At 43.2% G+C, this 25,535-nt stretch overlaps 3 protein-coding genes across 3 annotated transcripts in view; all 3 read right to left on the bottom strand.

Moving 5' to 3' along the window:
• Nucleotides 1-25,535, bottom strand: part of LOC101556212 (immunoglobulin lambda-1 light chain-like) — a 126,037-nt gene that overhangs the window by 14,237 nt on the left and 86,265 nt on the right. The gene's annotated exons all lie outside the window — the stretch shown is intronic.
• LOC101556485 (immunoglobulin lambda-1 light chain-like) overlaps nt 1-25,535 on the bottom strand; it is a 52,262-nt gene that overhangs the window by 6,109 nt on the left and 20,618 nt on the right. The window lies entirely within an intron of this gene.
• On the bottom strand, nt 1,132-25,129 carry LOC101556749 (immunoglobulin lambda-1 light chain-like). The gene is made up of 4 exons (XM_055147329.1): nt 25,084-25,129; nt 24,574-24,867; nt 3,282-3,323; nt 1,132-1,621 (listed from the first exon to the last, which is right to left on the bottom strand). The coding sequence occupies exons 1-4, from the start codon at nt 25,127-25,129 to the stop codon at nt 1,299-1,301; spliced, it is 705 nt and encodes a 234-aa protein (XP_055003304.1). The 3' UTR covers nt 1,132-1,298.

Here is a 25,535-nt window from a genome sequence, read left to right as displayed (position 1 = left end):
TAATTCATGACTTCATAGTGGAATTTATGTCCCATGTTTTTGTAATATCTATTCCTGTCTAATATTATTACTTAGTAGATCTGGTGAAAGGTATGTATCACTGATAATCTGCTTGCACAGTGAGTGAGCTGTCCTACAAGACAGACAGGTCGCTGGACTGGTATTTCCAACAATGCCTGCTCTCAGGAATTTGGGAGTGAGTGTATCTCTGATAGCAGACTGTAAGCCTATGAGGTGAAGAGCCACAGTGAGTGAAAGGGTAGGCTAGAGTAGATCATGGGATCATGGAGTCTCCGTAGAAGCCTGCACTTTCCATAACCCTCAGGCCACACTCAATTTGTTCTCAGCGAGGCTAAACTTTCCTCAATGTAGTCTTTGATTCCTGTTGACAAATCTTGCCTGAGACATCACTGGATGCCCATGTGCTGCTCAACTCAGCACCCTCTACCAAAAAGTAGTTCTCCCAGGTCACCCCTCAGACAGACTGACATCAGCTCCATCCATAAACCAACCGTAATTTAACTGTTTCCTTCACTTGACTTCAGGTGTCAGCATATTTTGTGATTGATACATCAGCTCCCTGCTAAGTCACATTGAAGTTGATTCTGACAACATCTGTGACAACATATACTCAGCTTTCATCTACCTCAGTTTCACCCCATGTTCTCAGCGGTAGTGATAGGAACCCCAGTGTCTCGGAGAGTGCCCCAGTGCCCCTGAGATGTTTGCGAGAGTCAAAAATACTTGGAAATTGACAACATGTTTTATAATAAATTGAATATCCTCCACTGGACTTGTCTGTGTTTTACTATCTAAAGTATATTGTGAAAATTCGTGAACTGTCCTATTTAATGATATCTTGGGACCCAATTCATTTCACCCTGACTCCCTGAGTTCCCTAACTCTCTCATTTACCATCTCCCTTCCAAAAAGGTCTAGAAATGTAGTCCAGTTCTGGCCTTCAGGAAAAATTCTGAGTCTGGTTCATGCTTGCCAATGACAAACAGAATTGATCTGGTGTCTGAAAGATTGAATTAATTGGATGACGGAGATAGGACCTCTGTTCAGAACTCTCTCTAACTCTTTAGCAAAGCCCAATGACACTGCTGTATAGAAGAATACACATAGATGTCACATAATAAATGATTAGCTCTTTATTGAGAAGCAATAGTTACAGGGAGAGGAACCCACATGGTCTGAGCTGACCTGGGGAAGGTATATCAGGGGTTCGGGTAGAATTATGGGAAATAGGGTGTGTGGGTGAGGAAGGTGCCCTTGGGTGGGTTTTTCCCAAAGGTCTAAGAACACTCTGAAGGGCCCACTTTCTTCTCCACGGTTGTGCCTTCGTGCGTGACCTGGCAGGTGATCTCACGGAGAGATTGCCACTTGGCGGGCGTCAAGCTCAGGTAGCTGCTGGCCGCATACTTGTTGTTGCTCTGTTTGGATGGCTTGGTGGTCTCCACACCCTGGTCGATGGGGGTGCCATCTACCTTCCAGGTCACCGTCGCAACACCGGGGTAGAAGTCGTTCATCAGACACACCAGTGTGGCCTTTTTGGCCTCAGCAATCTCCTCAGAGGAGGGTGGGAAGAGAGTGACTGAGGGTGCAGCCGGGGACTGATCTGCAGGGGTAGGGAGGAAGGAAGGTCAGAGATGGGTTATCTATCATGGGAACTCCTGAGCTGGGTGGTTGTGGGTTCGTAGGTATAGGCTTCTGAAGATTGATCAGGACCATTTCACTAGCAGGGTCCAAGCCAGGGAGTGTGTGTTGGGATGTTCCTCAAAAGAAATCTTCCAATCTTCTCAGGAAACCTGAGGAAGTCTGAGTTATTGCCAACACTTTTTGTGGCAACCTCTTGACCTCTTTAAATACACCTCAACCTCCTGTCCCTGCCTCTTCAGACTGACAGATTTACTGTCCCAGAGGAAACTATGTTGGCTTTACACTAGTAAAAATCAAAGTTTCTAACTGACAGGTCTTCTCCAGGAACCTGTGGAGTTTGGCTCCATTGTTATTATTATTTTCATCATTATTTAAAACTAATTCTGTATTGTAAAATATCAATCTCCATTTCAAGTCATTTTTCCCAGATGAGCTGATTAAACTACCCCCACCAGCTGTTTCAGGCTTCCCCACGTTTAGCCAGTCAGACACTCTCTTCTTGCTTCCGGAGTTGAATTTGGGTTCTGATCCTAACCTTCTAAGTCCTTAGTCCCACCCTCAGGCCTCAATTCATTTTACAATTTTGAACCCCAGAATCTCTCCTCTGTTCACTGGGGCCCTCTACCCAGGCTTCTAACAAAATGACGATAGTGTCCAGAAAAGGCAAGAGCCCAGTTTCTTCCTACTCTGGCTGAGTCTCTTAATATTTTACTTGCTAAGTCTCATCTTTCTTGACAGGGCTTGGTTCTTCCAGCTAATGCCCTGGAAACTCCCCCCCCCCAATCCTCCATTCCCCCTGTCTTTAGGGTTCTGGCTGCAGAATCCTTTGTCTGAACTGTGATCTTGGGGCTGTACCCGTAGAGAAGAGGCATAGTTATTTTTATTTTGCAGCTATTCTGTTTCTCTGAGTCCCCAGTTACTCTCCTTCTTATCAGCTCCTGAGTCTAACATTCCTTTCTAGGAAAACAGAGACTAAGTCTTGGACCTGAGACATCAGGTCCCCAGGTATATTGAGACTCCAGAGACAGATAAGACTCTTCTCAGGTTCCATTCTTTTCTGACCACTGTCCTGAGAGCACCAGGCTCTGGTCACCTTGTCAAGTCTTACCCTTGATCCCTGTGTTATTTCTCATAGTTCTGTAGAGGCCAGAAGAATTCAGACTAGATAAAGATGGAGCTTTCTCTAATCCCTCCACAGGACACAGTCCAGCTGCCTTCTGTCCTCAGAGGCTTGGACCACAGACCTTCTGTGTGGCCCTTGCTCCTAAGATGGGCACAGACCCCAGGGGTTGGAGAATATCTGTAAGACTTACATCCTGATAGAACCGGCCTCTGTCCCTCACTCAGGTCCTAGAAATGGAAGGTCCCCCATTTTATGATCAAACTGTTAGCCCCAAGACCTGTCTCAATCACACTGCCAGACAGCTATTCCTGCCAATGGGGTGATTACCGAGAAACAAAGCTACCTCTTCTAGACCACATTGAAAAAGGTAAGGGTCAGTCCTTAAGGCTAAGATGGGGCTTGTAAAGGGAAATCAACCCCCCGGAGAGAGAAAAATGACTTTTCTGAAATAGCAGAAGAACAGAACAGGTAGAGAATGGTAGTAAGATGCACTTACCTAGGACGGTGAGCTTGGTCCCAGCGCCGAAGATATAACACAGTGACTGAAGCTCAGACTAAAACCTACTAGGCCAGCACCTGGCATCTCTCTCCCCTGGGGGCTAAGTCTGTTGTGTATGACCGGCTCAGTAAGCTGCAGTAGGCGGAGCTCTGTCTGGGTTGCCAATTCCCCTGAAGTCAGAGCATATCAGGGTGGCCCCAAGGCTCCCATCCAAGCCAGGTTTGACAAATCTCCTTGGAGTCACCCAGAGGACATCTCCCACCTCTCCAAAGCTCTTCCAGTCACTAGTTACTCCTCAATGGTAATGGTAGATGCCTAGTGTCATATCACCTCAGGTCTCATTTTACTTGGAGTGTTTCTTTGCAACAATTTCCCTAGGCTCAGAAAATTACTCTCCAAGCCAGAAGCCCGGTATCATCCCAGAATGACTTTATTTATTACCCTCTGTGCCTTAGACAAACATTCCATAGCATAAATACACAAATATACCACTCAAATACTTAGAAAAATTAAAAACAATACTAAAATCACATGTGAAGAGTTTATGACAAGAATTCTCAGGTTTTGCAAAATCGAACATTATCTCTCTCATTGCATTAAAGCCATATTTTATTTTTCACCTCAGCACTAGACCTTTGGCCAGAGATTATATTTAAGATGTGTATTTAATCAGGGAGATGCAAATCAAAACAACAATGAGATATCATCTCACACCACAGAGACTGGAACACGTTCAAAAGAATAAAAGCAACCAGTGCTGGCGTAGATGTGGGGGAAAAGGGACGCTCTTTCACTTTTGGTGGGAATGCTGACTGGTCTATCCTTTCTGGAAAAAAATATAGACAGTCTTTCAAAAACTAAAATTGAACTTCCATATGACCCTGCAATACCACTTCTGAGAATATATCCCGAGGATGCAAAAAACCACAGTTGAAAAGACATCTTTTCCTGTATGTTCATTGCAGCACTGTTCACAATAGCCAAAATCTGGAAACAACCCGAGTGCCCTAGAACAGATGACTAGTTCAAGAAACTTTGGCACATCTACACAATGGAATACTATGCAACTGTTAGGAGAGATGAAGTCATGAAATTTGCTTATAAATGGATAGACATGGAGAGTATCATGCTAAGTGAGGTGAATCAGAAAGAGAGGGACAGACAGAGAAGGACTGCACTCATTTGTAGAGTATAGAATAACATCACATGAGGCTGACACCCAAGGACAGTAGATATATACAAGGGCCAGGAGGACTGCCCCATAGCTGGAAGACTTCTTCATGAGTGGAGGGAAGAAGGCAGATGGAATAGAGAAGGGATCACTAAGAAATTGATGGCTGGAGGAATCAGTCAGGATGGGAGATGTGTGCTGAAAGTAGATAATGGACCAAACATGATGACCTTTCAGTGTCTGTGTTGCAAGCCATAATGTCCAAAAGTAGAGAGAGAGTATGGGGAATATTGTCTGCCATGGAGGCAGGGGGAGGGTGGGAAAGGGGGGGTATACCGGGGATATTGGTGGTGGAGAATGTGCACTGGTGAAGGGATTGGTGTTTGATCATTGTGTGATTGTAACCCAAATATTGAAGCTTGTAACTATCTCACGGTGATTCAATAAAATTTTTTTAAAAAGATGTGCATTTAATATCTATGATACAGGAGACTTAGAGCTAGTGCAGAGGGCAGAGCATTTCTTTTGCACATGCCCGACCTGGGTTCAACACCCAGCACTACATATGGTCCCCCAAGCCTGCCAGGAGTGATTCTTGAGCACATATAGAGAAGTAAGCCCTGAGAACCACTGCATTGGCACAAAAAAAAAACACAATAAGATTTGTGAACAAAATTTAACATAAGAATAATATAAATTTAATACTTGTTTCTGATTAAGACAGAAAATATTCAGCATTTCAGTAAGTTAATTATATAAGGCAATTTTCTCAATTCCATAAAGACATTCTCCCAAAACTTAGAGCAACCTCGACATTTAAAGGCAGAAGTTCAGGTTGCCCATTTCAGCCTATTACTCAACATTTTAGCCACTGAAATCAGACAAGAAAAAAAAATGTAATAAGCAGTGGGGAACAAATGGCAACATTAGACGTTCAAATGAGGTAATTGTCTACTGAAAAATATCCATAACAGGGACACAGAAATAATCCATCAGGTAAAATGGCTGCTTTGCACACAGCTGACTTCAATTTAGTTCCTGGCACTACAGATGTTTCCCTGAGCACTACCAGCAGTGATCCCTGAGTATAGAGCCATAAGTAATCTCTGAGCACCAAACCTCTCCCCCAAATAAATAAAAACATCCAGCACAATCATCTGGGCAGTATACTATCTATAAAACTACTATGTATGAGAGTTAAACAAAGCCAATGAATAAAAGAACAAGCATTGAAAAATCAATAGGTTCCTCATCTGCACAAGCAGTAATCTTTACTATATGAAAGTGGGTCTTTTTAGTATTTTAATAAAAATTATATTAAAACTTCTAAAATGACACAAAAATGTGTAGAATTTGCGGACATATAAAATAAAACAATTTGACTAAAGGACATATAGAAAAGTGTCTAGAAATGCTGAACATTGCAAAGATGTCATTTGTTCTCAAATCAACCAAATATCTCAAGAAATTACAAAAACAGTGCTCAAATAATGACTTTCCAAAATCAGTGATCTTATGCTAAATCCATCAGTAAGCATATAGACACTGATATTTTGGAAAACAATTATAATAACATCCTCTTGATCTATCAGATACCAAAACATACTGTGAAACTAAAATAATAAAATCAGGGCAGAATCATTGGATAAATAGAACATTTGTACCACAAAAATATCTGAGAAACCAATAATTCAGAATTTGATCAATGTTGTGTTAATATTTAATGAAGATGGGACAACCAGATCTCCATTACAAAAAAAAGTTCTAATTTCTTTTAAACTTTTATTTAGCTACTGTAATTTATAATACCATTAACATACTCTGTTAGGCATAACATACTCTGTCAGGCATACTCTGTTCCAATACCACACCCACAACCAGCGTGCCAGCATCCTACCACCAATGTTCTCAGGTCTTCTCCCAAGTAAAGGTACGCTTTTACACAAAAATAAGTGCCAGACAAAGTAGAAACAAACACTCAAACAATAAAATCATCACAATAGTATAAAAACGTTTTACAATTAAAAGTTTTTTTTCCATGCATGTCACAGATGAAACAGAAACCATAAGAAAGTTAAGTCATTCTTACATATAATAATTAAAATTTTATTTATAGCAAAAGGCCTCTATAAATAAGGCATAAATAAGACCAGGAGAAATATTTACACTTAAAGTTAGCAAGGAATAAATATCCCAAATGTATAAAAAGTTTCTATAGATTCACAAGTAAATACAACCAAATAAATGGGGAAAATGTGCAAAATTATGACCGAAAAATTGACAGAAAAGACTGTTAATAAAAATACAATAGGAAATTAAGTTTTGCCAATGATCACATAAATAGTGACAAACATGCTTTTACTTTGGCTCATCAGATAAATATTGAGAAATAGTTATCAATGATACTACATTATTGGCAAGGAAGGTGAGGAAAGAGCACTGTTATTATTGTAGGGAGTGTGAATTGGAACAGTCTTTGGGGAAGACAACTGAGCTCTCTCTATAAGTATCTCAAAAGCTTATTTTCTGTAAGTCGGCAATTTCACCATTCACCATCTATCTATGGAGATGTAAAATAGAAGCACACAACACATGAATTCCCATTACCAAACCATTGATAGTTTATATTTTTAAATAGAAACAACCTTAATGGCCATTAATAGGGAAATGGTCAACTTTCTTCTGTCTCATCCAAACGTTGAAACCTTATGAGATTATGAGATTCATATGGACTGATTGAGAAATATCAATAACAGATTGTTTTAAATACTAGTTGCATGAAAATATGTGAAACATAATTTAGTTTTTGAAAAGTGAAATCCCAGTACTATGTAGGTGTGTGTGTGTGTGTGTGTGTGTGTGTTCACACACAGAAGAAGGTCTGAAAGTGTATGGCAGTAGCTCTCTCTTTAAGTAATTTCAGTGTAAAAGGTGTGGGCATGATACATGGAAACATTTTCTACTCTACATACTTCTCTGATTAGTCACTTTTTATAAACAACATGTGTTTCTATTCCATTTTAATTTATTTTAGCATATAAAAGTGAAATGCATTGAGTTGTAGAGATAGTACAGCAGGTAAGACCTTTGCCTTGTATACGGTCCACCCGGGTTCAATCTCTGACAACACCTATGTTTCCCTGATCCCTGTGAGGAGTGATCCCCGAGCACAGAGCCAGGAGTAAGTGCTGAGCACAGCTGTGTGTGACCCCCAAACACACACACACACCAAAGAAATGAAATATATCTTCTAAAATATGTAATTTTCTTAAGTACAGAAAATCACAAAGCATGCATTTTGACAAGTGAAATCCCACAAGCCAGAGACATACCATTGAGATTTTTCTGCATTTTCTGACAGACTTTTGAAAATGCACATACACTATAAAGAATGTTTTGGGTATGTAATTTTGGACATCTGTGTATCATTCCTTCCAATGGATGTAACACACTGTACTTAGTTACACCCTTCTGCAGAAGGAGGTTTTTAAGGCTTTCCCCCTCACCATTAATAATATTAAGTTGATCACCATGGCTTGTGAAATGTTAGTCACATCTTTGATGATTTTTCCCCCCGAGAATGGGATCCTAGAAGTTGAATGTACTTTCTTGTATAAATGACTTTATATTGCTGAAATGGTCATACATTTTAGATTTCTACAGACAGTCCATAAAAGTGACAGCCTCCTGGCCACTGCTCTGGTACCATCACTTTAAATTTGCACTTCATAGTAGATTTTACCTCCTGTTTCCAGCACTTCGTCCTTCCTCCCTTCCCGCAAGGCACAATGCAGACTACCATCACTTTTCCATTAGAAGTCAGCAGTACAAGTCAGACTTTAAAAGTCCCCTGCTTAAATCCCTTGAAATCTCCTTGGGGTCTCCAGGGTAAAAGATGGGCACACAAGGGCCCCCTGTCCCCAGCTAAAATGAGCTCAGCAGAACCTGCACCTCACTCTCCTTCAGCACATGCTGCTCCTGTACTCAGAGTACTCCCCTGACAATTCTGTCTTCTTCCATCTGTATGACAGGGCATCCCAGTATCCCCTCACCTCTCACTGCTTCTAAATTGGCCCTAGGTCTGCCCTTGAGACTTCTGTCACATTCACCCTCCCTGTATCCCCAGGCCTGGTTTTATAAACATTTAGGAACTGGTTCAGGAATCGAGGCCTTTCGGGGAGACCAGGTGAACCTTTTTTTCCCCTCTCCAGATGCCTAGCAGAACACATCTTTTCTTGGACCATTTTTGTTAAATCACAGAACACATCGATGGATGTTCTGTCCCAGGACTTCCTACGACCCTGGAACTGTGCCATGTCCCTGAGGCATGTCCCTTCACATTTCTGAGCCTCGTAGCCTTGTTGGTAAAGTGGGATGACAGTCAGGCCTGCCTTATGGGACCACTGGAAAGAGGAGTCTGTCACTACAAGAAATAATACTTGTTATATATAATAATAACAATCTGCTTCTGCCTTTCTAGTTTCAGCCCTACCTAGAGGTCCAGGGTGAGGTGAATAAGGTAAAAGACTGCCAAATTTAAGGGGTGCCAAGATAAATCGTCAAGGTAGATTATAATTTTCTTTTTTTTGTTTTGTTTTGTTTTGGGAGGACACACTTCTTAACACTCAGGGGTTGCTCCTGGCTCTCTCCAGTCGGGAATTACTCCTGGAAGTGCTCTGCGGACCACATGGGATGCTGGGGACTGAACCCAGGTGACCCGCGTGCAAGGCAAACCACTCTACTGTACTGTCACAATCACAATTGCTGGACAATCATTCTGGCCCTGTGTCTTAATACAAGCTTAAGAAATCAAAAGCTGTAAGTGCAAATAAGCCCATGATGCACAGAATGTCACGATTTTAAAGAAAGCCCAAGCGTCTCCTCTCTGGCACAACCTTCTTCTCCCTCCCCAGCTGCAGCTCACCACCACTCTCAGCGGCGGCCCCTCCTGGCGCCTGCCTCAGAGAACCCCACATTGTCCCCACAGGATTCGCAGGACTCCTTACCTGTCACGAAGGCTTCTTAGGCTGAGCAAGCCGCTTCCTGTTGGGCCTCTGCTGCTCCAAACTCAGATCCAAAGTCTGGCCGTGAGGAACATGGCAGGCTGTAGGCAGGCCCGGCCAGGCCCAGCAGCCTCCAATCAGCGCTACCGGGGGCCAGGGCTCTGCCTTCACAGCCAGCCTTGACCTGTTCTGAACTTCATCTAGACTCAGAGTCAGGGTGTGCCCCTGTCCTCGGCCTCGCCCACTGGCAGCAGCCCTGGGTGTGTGCCCGGTCCTGCATGGTCTTCTCCTCTGACTCCAGTCAGTCCCAGAACCTGGCCCTCTCCGGGGTCCCTGATTATAATTCCTGGGGATCTCTCTGAATGGTGCCTGCCAGTTGCCCTGCTGTGGTCAAGATCTGGGGCTCAACCACCTGTCAGGGAAGCAGCTGGTCTAGCCCCGCCCCTGCAGCCCTGGGAGGGGCCAGTTCAACCTGCAGTTAAACCGTGGGGCTGGCCTCAGGCTTTGAAGTGTCTCTCCTCCACCCGAGGGGACTGGGAGGACAGCTCAGTGACCAGCGAGTGCATCAGGAGACCTGAGGCCTGAGCTTCTTGCGCTGGGGCATCTCTTCTGACGTTCCAAACGGGCTGTTCTCCTGCACGGCTCTGCTTCCGAACATGTCCTTCCTCCACCTGGTGGGCCACCATGCCACCTCCACACTCAGCTTCTCAGGCAAGCGGGGGCTTCGCAGGGAATGTGTCTACTGCCCCCACTCAAGGAGTGACTTCAGACTCGTGAGCGCGGAGACTCTCCAGACCGACTCTGGGCTTCAGTTCCTTGATCTGGAAAATGAGAATTCCTGTCCCTGAGAGGTCCTGAGGATGAACGAGGATGAATAAGTCCATGAAGGTTATGAATCTTCCCCGCTTCCTATGGGTTGCGCATGCTCGGTGTGTCCTGGAGCAAAGATTTGTTTTACAGGTAAGAAAACTAAGGCCCGGAGATGAATACAGGGTCCAAGATTATGTTGGGAGTGTGGGTGACCGAGAATCTAGGGAGCGAGCTTGTCCCCTGCCCATCAGAGAGCTGTGCAAGGGAGTTATGGTTTGGGTGCAGCTGGGTGCGAGTGCAGGGGAGTGGACTGCAAAGTTGTTTTGTTTTGGGATCTGTTTCAAAGCCCTGGAATGAAACATAAAACAGTGATGAGAGTGAGGTTGTTTATCTAGCACAGACAACATTTTGAAGCTAAGACTGTCTCCCATTTTGAAGATAAGGAAATGGATATTCAAGTAGATGCCCCATTTGTTTTTGTTGTTGTTGTTCTTTTTTTTTAATTGAATTACCATGAGAGACACTGTTATAAAGTTGTTCATGATTGGGCTTCAATCATACAATGTTCCCACACCCATTCCTTCTCCATGAATATTTCCCATCACCAATGTCCCAGTTTTCCTCCCACCAAATCCTTGCCCCCCCAACCCAGACTGCATCTTTCCATCTTTCTTCTCTCTCTCTCTCTCTCTCTCTCTCTCTCTCTCTCTCTCTCTCTCTCTTCTCTCCCCACCTCTGCTTTTGGGCATTATGGTTTGCAATAGGGTGCTGAAAGGTTATCATGCATATCCCTTTACCTACTTTCATCACTCAGTTCTTGTCCTGAGTGATCATTTCCAACTATCATTGTCACAGTGGTCCCTTCTCTATCCTAACTGCCCTCTTCCCTGTCCCCACTTGTGGCAAGCTTCCAACCATGATGCCCCCTTTTCCTGAGGTGACACAGCTTTGCTCTGCTCAGGGCTTGCTTTGTTGAGGACTTCACCTCTCACTGGTCCATGCCGAGCACTCAAAGAAGCAGGTCACAGATTTCTGCTTGTCACACTGAGTGCCTGCTCTCTTTCTTTTTCTGTTATGACCTTTCCTTCTATGGGAATGTTAATAAATCTACTCAGATCTGGGGATGCAGAAAGTACAGTGGGGAGAGTGTTTGGCTGGCCTGGGTTCGATCCCCAGCATCCTATGTGGTCCCCCAAGCACTTCCAGGAGTAATTCCTGAGTACAGAGCCAGGAGTAATTCCTGAGTACAGAGCCAGGAGTAATCCTCAGCATTGCCAAGTGTGACCCAAAAAGGAAAAATAAAAAATAAAATAAAATAAAATAAAAATGAAAGAATTTCCACGTTAAAAAAAATCTACTCAGGTTTATATTTGTGGCCCCTTAGGGCACATAGATTGCTGTTTCCCAGAAATTCTAGAGGAAGTTCCCAAGGCCTACCAAATGGACTTTTCCAGAAGAGCCTCTCTTAGCATCATTATTCTATGTCCTGTGTCAGAAACGCCATAAGTTTCCTGCTACATGTGGTGTAAACTAGTGAAAATCCAACTATGTTTATTGGAGGTGACAAGAGACAAACACCTGGGACTGCATCTCTTGAGATAGCTAATTGATTGTTGAGAGACAATGGTGTCTACACGCTCACTTTCTGCAGTCTCTGGACCTAAGGCACTGATTGTCCTGCTTTAGAGCAGCTGTTCAAGGATAATTGTGTAGTAACTGACCTTGGAAGGGTAAAGATAGAACAGAAATGATTATTAGATAGCATAAAAGGTTTGGAGTGCCCAAGTTGGCACATGCTACTGCTACTTTTGTTACACTGACTAGGGCAGTGGCGGTGGGGGTGAGGGGGGGAGTAGAGGGTGAGGGGGAAATCCTAGTTCCCTTATGATGTATTAGTCTCCCGAGTTTATTTGGACTGCTTCCCACTTTTTCAGGAAACAAAACAAAAAATTCAGCCAGCTCCCCCTCCCAGCCCCCCCAATCTATATATTTTTTTCCCCTTTGCTTTTTGAATCACATGCAGCTGCACTCAGAGACTATTCCTGTCTGTGTTCAGGGGATTGATTGTATGGGGTGCTTGGGATTGAACTCAGCTAGGCTGCATACAAGGCAAGTGCCTTACCAACTGTACTATCTCTCTGGCCCCTACATTCTTTAAGTGAACACAAAATACCACCAGTTGCATGAGAAGTTGCTGCCCACCCCCATCATTCCAGTGCTTCACTGGGGGAGGGGGGTGTGTATCAGCCACCGCAGAAAACACTGTTCTGGTTAATGATGACAGTGAGGAGGAGGAAAGAGTTGAAGAGGTTGATGATAATTCTGACTTAATGATTTGAACAAAGCCATCAGCAGCTTTCGAGGAACTTCTGCCTAGTTCTTTCCCCTCAATAAACACTGCTTGGGCAACTTCTAAGGTCAAGAGCCAGGGTTAAGGTCTGAATCTGGGTCACTCAGCATACACACACCCACAGTCATACCCCCCCACCCACACACACACACACACATCCCTGGCCTTGGGGATGGTCAAAGTACTAAACTGTAACAGGGGGCACCCTAACAGACATCATACAGAATATGGGACAACCTCTGGAAAGTTCTAGATTCAGTTCACCTTCTCTCTATCACAGTACTTGGCCCACTCTTGCCTCTCTGGCCTGCACTCCTTGAAACTTGGGAACTGAGGAAAGTTTGCCTGATAGGGTGTGCCTGAAACTACTCTCTCCTGAGCACCCCTGTGCGGATGTGAGACTTTACCCACTGCCTGAGGCTGTGGTTGCCCTGGGACAGCCCCAGGTCTCAGGGAGAAGAAGGGACTGTCCCTAACGGCAGCATCCACAGCTGTTGCCCCACCACCACTGCACCTGCCACAAATACTGGACAGCCCCTGCGGTAGGCCACATCCTCTTGTGGTGGCTGTGGTCTGTGGTAACTGTGGTTGGAAATCTGAGTCTCGTGGGACCTTGGGGATCCTTAAGGGCTCACTGGGCTTCCCCAGAGAGTACAGCTGCACCCAGGTCTGCTGAAGCCTCCGGACATCCCAGGTCAGATTCCAGGTACACTGAGGGCCTGACACAGACTGTTCAGAGGAGTCTGGTGTGGGCTTTCCTCTCAGTGAACACCCTGTTCAGGGCACCTGACACATTGATGTCTCACCTTAGTCCTTCTATCATGAAAAGGATCTGAGTTCTTGTGGCTGGAGTGATAGCACAGTGGGTTGGGTGTTTGCCTTGCATGCGGCCGACCTGGGTTTGATTCCCAGCATTCCATATGGTTCTCTGAGCACCACCAGGAGTAATTCCTGGGCGTAGAATCAGGAGAAACCCCTGTGCATTGCTGGGTGTGACCCCCCAATAAAGCAAAAAAAAAAAAAAAAGAGTCTGAGTCCTTAACCAATCACTTCTGCTCTGTTACTTGTCAGGCACCCCTGTTTCTGCTGCCCAGTTCCTTGCCTGCTTTCCATCCCATAGACCAGAAACTGTGCCTGCAGCTTTCTCCCTCCCTGGCCCAGTTCTTCCCAGCCCCTCACTCTCCCCTTCTCAAGTCAGGCTGGCTGTTTCCCTTGCCCTTATCTTGAGTGTCCCACTTTTGGAGACTGAGAGGCCTGATACAGATATTGTCCATCGGTGGTTCTGGAATCTCTCCAGCTCCCTGAAGTTGGGCTCCTGAGTGCTCCTCAGAGGGATCCCCAGGAATCTTGTGGATCCTGGCCTGGAAGTTGTTTGATTACAGTTTTAAACATTTTAGGCTTAACATTGGTTTGCCATTTCTCCTGTCCTTCCTCCTTACAACAGATTTACTGAGTAATACCCATCACAATGCTCCCAAAGCACTCCCTTGGTATTCATCTTTAACCTCTCCTTTGTTCTGCTTCCCCTTTTTGTTAATCACTCATTTCCCCTAAGCAGTGATTGTAAAGTGACTTGTAAAGCCAAATTCTTCAGAAATCTCTGATTTTGTATTTGTAAGTGAAGTATTGCTTTTCTTCTTCCCTTATGTTCTCTGAAGTTTACTTCAGCGCAATATCCTTTTTGTATAGATACAGGAAGATAGTCAATGCTATGATTTTGCAACTTGGGAGTTAATTGACTCCGAATAATATTCATTCCTGGGTATCTGCTTCCTCAATTTAAGCCTCAGTTGCTCTTAGTTCCTAGCACCTCAAAAGCAGGGTCCCGACCAGGGACTGGATGGACCCAGGGCAAGCTATGAGCTACCCTGGCATTGAAATGAGCCAGACCAGGTGCCATTATACTTAATTATAAGTTAAGGGCATAGTCATGGACAAATTCTGTCATGATCCAAGGAGTAACCCAATAAACTTGTTTGACTTCACTACTCATCCCCAAGAAATCAAGTGGCAAGGATTATCTACCAGGATGGGCAGAACAAGTAGACTCCAGGTACAGTTTGATGGGTGCCTTGTAAGGCTTGTGGACCATGAGTGTCCAAGTCATGCATGGGCTTATCACAGACTTTCATGAGTCCTGAATTCCCCAGGTTTCCCGGTGATAGAGGTAGGTAGAGAGGGGAGTGGTAGATTTCCTTTTAGAGGCTGATGTCTCTCTCCCTACCTCACATAAGCCACCAAGGGAACCTACTTACTCTTCTACTCTTTTACTCGTGGGGGCTGAGTCTACCACTGTCAACAAAATATTTACAGGGATCTGGTTTATGAGGCCAGCTGTCTGAGGCAGAAGCATGGCACAGGTCAAATGTGCTGATGAATGTGGTAGTGCTGGATAACATTGCGTTGTCCTTGCTGCTCCCACAGGGAGTTTAAAGCTTATTGAGGTACTCCCACAACAGTGCCCCTGAGGCACACACAATCACACAATTCCATCAAGCACTAATAATGCTATATTGCTATTCTCTTTCCTTTAAGTCACTTGTGTGATTTATTTAGCAATGTCCTTTTCTTATAGACACAGGAAGGCAATTGATGCTATACTTTGTAACATGGAGATTAATTAACTCCAATATAATATTTATCCTGAGCATCCATATTTACTTAACTTAAGCCTCAGTTGCCATTTGTTCCTAGCACTCCAAGAACAGAGTCTCAATAAAGGGACTGGATGGACCCAGGGCAAGCTGTGAGCTACCCTGGCATTGAAATGGGCCAGGCCAAGGGCCATAATACTTAACTATAAGTTAAGAGCACATTTATGGACAAACTCTGTCATGACTCAAAAAGAAGTAACTGAATAAGGACACTGCTGGGGTTAGGAAAGACTAATCTGGCCTGTGCACTGTTGTCTGGAATATATGGCGAGTCCCCAGGAAGAGCAAACCTTTAAGAATAATACATCTCTTACTAACTGAGACTTAAACCTGAAATCTTTGTAACTTTCCACATGGTGATTCAATAAAAGAATAAATTAATTAAAAAAATAATACATCTCTTACTGTGTTCATACAAAATGACATTGCTAGAAATATTATAAGAAGTAAATTTGCTATGATTGTTTAAATGAGTGACTAGCTGAGGAAAAGAGAAAAAATACACACTGGATGGAATACCACCCTTGGGTGGATCTCCTAGTAATCTGGAGTGCTGAACCCTCAGATGAGATTTTGTCCTTGAGTTAATCTCTTTTTAATTTAAAAAGTTAAATTGTACATCTATACAATGGAATACTATGCAGCTGTTAGAAAAGATGAAGTCATGAATTTTGCATATAAGTGAATCAACATGGAAAGTATCATGCTGAGTGAAATGAGTCAGAAGAAGAGAGACAGACATAGAAAGATTGCGCTCATCTGTGGAATATAAAATAATGGAGTAGGAGACTAACACCCAAGAATAGTAGAAATAAGTACCAGGAGATTGGCTCCATGGCTTGGAAGCTGGCCTCATATGCTGGGGGGTAAAGGCAGTTCAGATAGAGAAGGAAACATCAAGTAAACTGTGGTTGGAGGACCCGCTCAGGAAAGGAGATGTGTGCTGAAAGTAAACTATAGATTGAACATGATGGCCACTCAATACCCCTATTACAGACCACACCACCCAAAAGGAGAGAGAGAACAAAAAGGAATGCCCTGCCACAGAGGCAGGGGGGGAGGGGGGAGGGGTTGGGGGGTGGGAGGGATACTGGATTCACTGGTGATAGAGAATGGACACTGGTGGAGGGATGGGTGCTCGAACATTGTATGAGGGAAACACAAGTACGAAAATGTGCAAATCTGTTACTGTACCCTCATGGTGATTCACTAATTAAAAAATTAAAAATTAAATTTTAATATTTGCTACCTTTTAATTTTTTATTATTTTTTTAAATTTATTTTTCCCGCACGGGATCTCCAATCACATTTTACTTGTTGTTCCCTTCTCTGTCTGGGCTGCCTTTCCCACAGCATGTGAGGCCAGCTTCCAAGCCATGGAGTCAACCTCCTGGTATTATATACTACTATTCTTGGGTGTTAGTCTCCTACTCTGCTATTTTATATTCCACAGATGAGTGCAATCTTTCTATGTCTGTCCCTCTCTTTCTGATTCATTTCACTTAGCATGATACTTTCCATGTTGATCCACTTATATGCAAATTTCATGACTTCATCTCTCCTAACAGCTGCATAGTATTCCATTGTATAGATGTACCAAGTTTCTTTAACCAGTCATCTGTTCTCGGGCACTTGTGTTTTTTCCAGATTCTGGCTATTGTAAACAGTGCTGCGATGAACATATAGGTGCAGATGTCATTCCAACTATACTTTTTTGCTTCTCCAGAATATATTCCCAGAAGTGGTATTGCTGGATCAAATGGAAGCTCAATTTCTAATTTTTTGAGAAGCATCCATATTGTTTTCCAAAGGGGTTGAACCAGTCAGCATTCCCACCAGCAGTGTAGAAGGGTCCCTTTCTTCCCACATCCTTCCAACAGCGGTTGCTTGTTTTCTTTTGTATGTGTGCCATTCTCTGTGGTGTGAGGTTGTATCTCATGGTTGTTTTGATCTACATCTCCCTGATGATTAGTGATCAAAAAAATGCAGAGCATTTCTTCATGTGCTTTTTGGCCATTCATATTTCTTCCTTGGAAAAGTTTCTGTTCATTTCTTTGCCCCATTTTCTGATGGGGTTGGATGTTTTCTTCTTGTAGAGTTCAACCAGTGCTTTATATTATACCCTTGATATCAACCCCTTATGGGATGGGTATTGATGAATATCCTTTCCCATTCTGTAGATTGTCTTTGTATTCCGATCACTGTATCTTTTGCGGTGCAGAAGCTTCTTAGTTTAATATAATCCCATTTGTTTATCTCTGTTTCCGTTTGGTTGGTCAGTTGCGTGTCATCTTTGAAGATACCTTTAGCTTCAATATGATGGAGAGTTTTGCTGACCTTGTCTTTGATGTACCTTATGGATTGTGGTCTGATGTTGAGGTCTCTAATCTATTTTGATCTGATTTTTGTGCATGGTGTCAAGTCGAGGTCTAAGCCCATTAATTTGCATGTGGTTGTCCAGTTATGCCAGCACCATTTGCTAAAGAGGCTTTCCTTGCTCCACTTCACATTTCTTGCTCCCTTATCAAAGATTAGATGATAATCCATTTGGGGTTGTGTGTAGGAATATTCCACCCTGTTCCATTGATATGCAGCTCTACCTTTGTTCTAGTACCATGCTGTTTTGTTACTGCTTTGTAGTAAAGTTTAAGGTTGGGGAGGGTGATGCCTCCCATCGTCTTTTTCCCAAGAATTGTTCTAGCTATCCGTGGGTGTTCGTTGTTCCATATGAATTTTAGGATTGCTTGATCTATTTCTTTGAATAATTTCATTGGTATCCTTATAGGATCATGTTGAGTCTGTATAGTGCTTTGGGGAGTATTGCCATTTTGAAAATGTTGATTCTCCCCTATCCATGAGCAGGGGATATGTTTCCATTTCCTCATGTCCTCTTTTATTTCATGGAGTAACATTTTATAGTTTTCTTTGTAGAGGTCCTTTACTTCTCTAGTTAAGCTGATTGCGAGGTACTTGATTTTCTGGGGCACGATTGTGAATGGGATTGCTTTTTTCATGTCCCTTTCCTCTGTCTCATTGTTTGTATGTAGGAAGGCCATGGATTTTGGGGTATTGATTTTATGGCTTGCGACTTTACTGTACAAGTCTAATTGTTTCTAAGAGTTTCTTTGTAGAGATTTTAGGCTTCTCTAAATATAGTATATCGTTTGCGAATAGTGAGAGTTTGATTTCTTCCTTTCCTATCTGGATGCCCTTAATCTCTTTTTCTTGCCTAATAGCTATTGCAAGTACTTCCAGTACTATATTGAACAGAAGTGGTGAGAGTGGGCATCCTTGTCTTGTCCCTGATCTTAGAGGAAAGGCCCTTAGCTTTTCACCATTGAGGATAATGCTTGCCATGGGTTTGTGGTAGATGGCTTTGACTATCTTGAGGAAAATTCCTCCAAAACCCATTTTGGTGAGAGTTTTCATGATGAACGGATGTTGGATCTTGTCAAATGCTTTCTCTGCATCTATTTATATGATCATATGGTTTTTATCTTTACTTTTGTTGATATAGTAGATTATGTTGATTTATTTCCGAATGTTAAACCATCCTTGCATCCCCGGGATGAATCCCACTTGGTCATGGTGTATGATCTTTTTGATGAGTTGTTGGATTCTATTTGTTAATATTTTGTTGAGGATCTTTGCATCAGTGTTCATCAGGGATATTGGTCTATAGTTTTCTTTGTTAGTGGTGTCTTTGTTTGCTTTTGGTATTAGGCAGATATGTTCCTCATATAAACTGTTTGGGAGAGTTCCTGTTTTTTCAATTTCCTGGAAAAGCTTGAGGAGAACTGGAAAAAGGTCCTCTTTAAATGTTTGGAAGAATTCGCCAGTGAATCCATCTGGACCTGGGCTTTTGTTTTGGGGGAGACTTTTGATTACAGTTTCAATTTCCTTAACATTGATGGGTCTATTCAGGTATTCCAGGTCTTCTTTCTTCAGTGTTGGGAGATTGTAGGAATCAAGGAATCCATCCATTTCTTTTAGGTTTTCTTGTTTTGTGGCATACAGGCTTTCAAAATAGTCTCTGATGATCTTTTGAATCTCATTGGTTTCTGTTGTGATGTCACCCTTTTCATTTCTGATTCAGTTTATTGGGGTTCTCTTTCTCGCTTTCTTTGTGAGTCTTGCTAGCAGTTTATCAATCTTGTTTATTTTCTCAAAGAACCAGCTCTTGGTTTCATTGACCTTTCAGATTGTTTTCTGAGTTTCCATGTCGTTAATTTCTGCTCTAATTTTTATTATTTCTTTCCTTCGGTCTGGTTTGGGTTCCTTTTTCTCGTCCTTTTCTAAGATCTTGAGCTGTGAAGTCAAGCTATCTATGTAGACCCTTTCTTCCCTCCTGAGATATGCTTGCAGAGCTATACATTTTCCCCTTAACACGGCTTTAGCTGTGTCCCATAGGTCTTGGTAGTTCATGTCTTCATTCTCGTTTGTTTCTAGGTATCTCTTGATTTCTTTCTTGATTTTCTTCCTGATTTCCTACTCATTGTTCAACACTGAGCTGTTTAGTTTCCAGGTGTTTGCTTTGGTTCTCTGTGTCTGTGTGCGATTAGCTTCTATCTTCAGCACATCATGGTCTGAAAAGATGGTTGATACAATTTCTATTTTTCCGATTCTATTGAGGTATATTTTGTGAACCAGTACATGGCCTATTTTGGAAAATGTTCCATGTGCACTGGAAATGAATGTGTATTCTTTCTTTTTGGGGTGTAAAGCCCTGTATAGGTCAATTAGGCCTCTCTCTTCAATTTCTTCTTTCAGAGTCAGTGTTTCCTTGTTGAGTTTTATTCTTGTCGATCTATCCAGAAGTGATAAGGTGGTGTTGAAGTCTCCAACTACTATTGTGCTGCTAGCGGTGTCTTCTTTAAAGTCTGTTAGGAGTTGTTTAAAGTATTTAGCCAGTTGTTCATTGGGTGGGTATACGTTTAAGAGTGTGATTTCTTCCTATTGTACATATCCGTTGATAAGTAGAAAATGACCTTTGCTGTCCCTTCTAATCTTTTTCAACCTGAAATCTATGTTGTCAGATACTAGTATGGCCACCTCAGCTTTTTTGAGGGAGTTGTTTCCTTGCAGGACTGTTTTCCGTTTTTTGACTTTGAGTCTGTGTTTGCTCTGAGTGTTCAGGTGTGTTTTTTGTAGGCAGCAGAATGTTGGGTTTAGTTTCCGAATCCATTTTGCCACTCTGTCTCTTAATTGGTGCATTTTGGCCATTGACATTGAGAGAGATTATTGTCTTGGGGTTTTGTGTTATCTTTCTTTGGGGTTTGTTGTTCTTGTGCAGTTTTTCCTTGTCTTACAATAGCTCCTTTAGTCCTTCTTTTAAGTTTGGTTTTGAGTCTATGAAGTTCCTGAGCTGTTGTTTATCAGAGAAATAGTGTATGGTTCCTTTGAGTTTGAGTGAGAGTTTAGCCGGATAAAGTATTCTTGGTGGGGCATTCATTTCGTTGAGTTTTTTCACTATGTCCCCCTAGTGTCTTCGGGCTTGGAGGGTTTCCTCTGATAGGTCTGCTATTAAACTACAGAGAAGATGCAAATGCAAGGAAAGGGAACGATTAAGTGACTAGAACTCAAGGTCAGCCCAAACCTGGGGACTGAACAACCAAAAAGATATTTTAAACAAAAGCAAAGGACTTGATAGACTCTCAAAGAAAAACGTCACCAGTGCTCAAAATCTCTTACCTTCACAATCATTACCAATAACTCTTTTCTGCAGAAAGAGCTCCAAGCTGAGCAGCTTGGAAAGGCATAAACCCTGCTTCATGGAGGATACAGGACATGCCATTCCAGAGTCACTTCATCTAACTTAGAGTGTATTCTTTTCCTGAGGGGTTTGCCTTTATCTGGAGAAGCCCATATTCTTCCTTATTCTTTTTATTTTTGATTGAATCACCATGTGAAAAGTTCCAAAGCTTTCAGGCCTAAGTCTCAGTCATACAATGATCAAACACCCATCCCTTCACCAGTGCACATGTTCCACCACCAAGAACCCAAGTATACCTCCCATCTCACACCCACCTGGGTATCCTCTTCCTGCTCTTTCCATAGTTTGGTGGCATCTTTGCTTCTTCTGCTCAGGTACAGTGGGGAGGTGAATGTGTCAGCAGTGAAGCCTGTTCCACAAGTGGTATCACCAGATTTAGATGGGATGAGCCCAGATTACACTCCTGAGAAGCAGAGCCCAATTAATATCACGAGTTGCCAAACAAATGTGGGGTCATTGTGGGACTATTAGTTTCTTCCCTGGTGTAATCACCTGGAGCTGGTCATAGTAATGTGCCTCAGTATCCCCAGTGCACCAAGGGGCACTTTTAGTTTCTGTGCTCTGTTCCCAAAAATGGGTCTATGAATGATGGAATCTCCATGTTTTAAAAATGCTTCAAGTGTGCACTTAGATAAGTGCTTTCAGTGACCTGGGAAATTTTATGAAGTCAGGGACTAACGAGGTAGTAAAACAGGTCAATACTTTTCTTGCACCAGGCCAACCCAGGTTTGACCCCCCCCCCCCATTACCTCGTATGGTTCACTAAGTCTCAGTAGGAGCAATTGTTAAATACAGAGCCAGGAGTAAGCTATGAGCACTGCTGGCTCTGTGTTGCCTTTCTCCCAATTTATCAAGTCCAAGCCTGTTTGATTTACTTTAGCCAACCAAAGTTTATGAGATCTGTTCTGTGCCTTATGCAAGGAAGAGGGAGCAGGTAGAAGATAGGAAGCTCTCCCATTGTGCAAAGACAATGATTTTGGACAGGGAGAGAGTGTTAGCAGATGGAATAAACATGGCTGAACACTTGGCAGAGCAACAGGCATACTCGAACCGCAGACCACATTCATAGAACCCGCACATCTCTCTCAAGGACGGTAAGGTAGAAAATGATGACACCTTTTCATCGTGTCTGAATTTTGACCCTCTGCTAATCATGTCCACCCTATCTCAGGTGGATTTTGCATTTGAAGAGCCAGATGATCGCTGCTTCTGCTGTTCCATGGTGGCCGCTAAAGGCAAGGAGATATGTTTCTGTTTCCTTTTGGGTGTTGTAGTGGGGTGGTGATAGAGGTGAGTGGGGGTGCTGGGAGGGATATTGGGATCATTGGTGGAGAACGGGCCTGGTGGAGGGAGGTACTCGGTCATTGGTCATTGTATGACTGAAATGCAAGCAAGAAAGTTTGTAAATCTGTAACCATACCCCACGGTGGGTGATTCACTAATAAAAATTCTTTTAAAAAGAAGATATTTTTCATGCTCAGTCTGCCCTGTCAAATGATGAACAAAATAGAGCTTTGTGACTTAAAGGTTTATGGAAACTATCTTTCCACTGAAAGGGATTTGCGGCCATTTGTGGAGGGACACACTCAGTGGTGTTCAGGAATGACTCTCGCTCTGTTCTCCAGGATATGTATCTGTTTCCCTTGATTTTTATTTTTCCTCTCTGAGGTCAGACTTGGGAGTACTCAGAGCCTAATTGTAGCTCTATGCTCAGGGATCACTCCTACTTGGGATGATATATTCTAATTGCACTCTCTCTCCATCCCTGCCTTGACTCTCCTTTTAATTTAAGTGTTCACATGGACTCATATCATTGATAGCTCTGACATAATAGTATGAAGCACTTGATGCTCAAATTTATGTTTAAGATTTTACTTCTCATTATTAATTTGGTAATGGAAGGTGTGTGGACTTCATGTTATAAAAATCTCATTTTTGAGTGATCTCAGAGTCTTGGTCAGAATGAAAGTAAGCAGCCATTTCTCCCTGGTGACATATCTGGCTCATGTACACTTATTGGCCTCTGGTGTCTGTCAGTCTAATTGCAAGAATTTGTTCCAGAGAAAGTTTCTCATTCTGTTCTGTCCTGTCAGGTGGCTACAAGCAACAAATTTGTGAAGGTGGTAGACCTGGTAATAATGAACTTAACTATAGTTTTGAACTACCCACCTGGTTTAAGAAATAATAAATAATATGAAATAAATGTATACCTTATTTTTCAGTGCCAGGGGAATGAGATCCATTGTTGTCACTGTGTTTGGCATATTGAATACGTCATGGGTAGCGTATTCCTCGGAACATGCTACAATGAGTCGTCGGTGGTTCAGGTGTCCTTGTCAACATGAACTTGGCCATGAGCATTGATACCGTCATTCCCCTGATCTTATTTTATATTAAGTATGTATTTGACGTAAATCTTTTTAATGAAAGGAACTGAGAAAATAGATTGTGAAATAATCCAAGTTATTTCTTCTAATCTTATAAATGAAAACTATGGAATATTTTAAATTGCATCTTTAGTGAAAATTTTATTTCCTCTGAACAGGACATGATGCATAGTCACAATAGCTCTCTCTCTCTCTCTCTCTCTCTCTCTCTCTCTCTCTCTGTCTCTTTGTGTGAGAAATTGGGAATTTGGGGAATTTTTCAAGAAATCAGGGTTTATCTTTAAAATCATCAGAATAGTGGGAGGGTAGAGATAATATAGTACTTGGGGTACTTGATTTAAAAGTGGTCTCATGGGTTTGATTCCCGGTATTCCTCATCCCAGTCCCCTGAGCATTGCAGGGAATGATCCCTGAGCACAGCTAGGTATGTTCCAACTGTCCCGCCTTCACAACCCCCCCCCCCACCAATCACTGGTATGGTTGAGTAGAAGGAAGTTGGGGACAGAATCTAATTGGATTTTGCTAAACTATTTTCTCTTTTGAGCTCCTACTCATCCTGCATGCCTCAGTTTTCCCTTCTCTAAAGTGTGGAAAGGAGAATTCTTCTTGAACTTTTGTGCAGCGATTAAAGTATTTACTAAATGGTATTGCAGGTGCCTTGGGTGACATGGTAAAAAAGGGGCATAGTCTAGAGAAAAGAGTGCTTCTACCCCTCTGCATGACCACCTCTGCCACCCCAGGAAAAGCCAAAATATGTGAAGACAGGTAAAAGCTTCTCTTAGCACCAATGCGGCAAGGACACTCACATCTCACTGGCCAACGATGTGACTATGCCCTACTAGGTTTCAACACCAATCCCAGCAGCACTGTGACTCCCTCCGTGATGGTCCACCAATGCTGCCCTCATGTACTGTTGGACACAGTTGTAATAAATCTACCCTGTTCTATACCCAAAATCCATCCCTGGTGGCTCCTATGTGGAGCCTGACTGCAGGACTGGAAGGAAAGAATCTCCCACCTAGGTTCAGGACCAGAGCAGCTCATTGCTGGGTCTAAGGGGCTCTCGGCCTGAGGAGATTGTGACACAGACGGGCAGAGGTTTGTGTCTCACTTCCCCATCTGTCCGTGTCACTGTGAGCATCAATACTACCACCCCACACCTGACAGTAATAGTCGGCCTCGTCCTCAGTGCGCACACCCCTAATGGTCAGGGTGGCCGTGTCTCCAGACCTGGAGCCAGAGAATCGGTCAGGGATCCCTGAGGGCCGTCTAGTATTACCAGAGATGACTTGCACAGGGGCCTGGCCTGGCTTCTGTTGAAACCATTGAACACCATAGCTTCTAACGTCGTATCCCCTACAGGTCATCTTGACCTCCATTCCTGGACTCACAGAAAATGATGGTGACTGATTCAGATCATAGGAAGACACAGAACCTGCAAGAGAGAAGGAGATGTCAGGTGAGGCGGAAACTCAGTTCTGCTGAGACCCCCATATTCATAACCTGAAGTCATTCTGTGGGACCCGACCACCCCCACCCCATCCTCCATCAGGGTCATTGGCATTTTACAGCAGTACCCTGCTGAGCTCAGGCTAGGACAATGATGCCCCACGACACAGGCCTGGGGCTGCTGTGAGTCTGGACACATCACCTGTGCAGTGAGCCAGGAGGCCCAGGAGGAGCGGGGTCCAGGCCATGGTGAGGGGCTGGGATCCTGGCACCTGAGGCTGAACTCCTCCTGGTCCCCTCTTATCCCCTCAGGGAGAGAGCTGCTGGCTATGCAAATCAGCCAGGCTCAGGGCTGCTGCCTGGGGTCTGTGTCTGCAGAAAAGGGCCCAGACCCAAGGGACACAGGGAGGGTGGGGCTGGCCCTGTAGTCCCCACCTGCTGCTTAGCGGCATCTCCCTGACAATTTTTGTTTCTCAGTGGGTTATGGTATTTTGTCTACTTAATTGGTGGTTTAGGGCATTAACACAGTATGTTTTCAGAATAAATAAATTGATATATGGCATGAAATATTGGCTTAAATGACAAGGATTTCATTAAAATTGTTTTTATAGTTGGTTTCCTTCAGTTTTGGAAAAATTTATAAAATAATAAAAA

This window comes from Sorex araneus, chromosome 9 (genome assembly GCF_027595985.1).
Source record: "Sorex araneus isolate mSorAra2 chromosome 9, mSorAra2.pri, whole genome shotgun sequence".
In the NCBI taxonomy this organism is placed as follows: Eukaryota; Metazoa; Chordata; class Mammalia; order Eulipotyphla; family Soricidae; genus Sorex; species Sorex araneus.
The sequence above is the reverse complement of the archived record's forward strand: the minus strand, read 5'-3'. Positions and strand labels throughout refer to the sequence as shown.

Excerpts from the sequence above, each read along its gene's own strand:
- LOC101556749 (XM_055147329.1), bottom strand. The coding sequence starts at position 25,129 with ATGGCCTGGACCCCGCTCCTCCTGGGCCTCCTGGCTCACTGCACAG. Across the intron at positions 24,868-25,083 it reads CCTCCTGGCTCACTGCACAG|GTTCTGTGTCTTCCTATGAT; the intron begins GTGATGTGTCCA and ends TCTCTCTTGCAG. Across the intron at positions 3,324-24,573 it reads GGTGTGGGGTGGTAGTATTG|TGTGTTATATCTTCGGCGCT; the intron begins ATGCTCACAGTG and ends AGCTTCAGTCAC.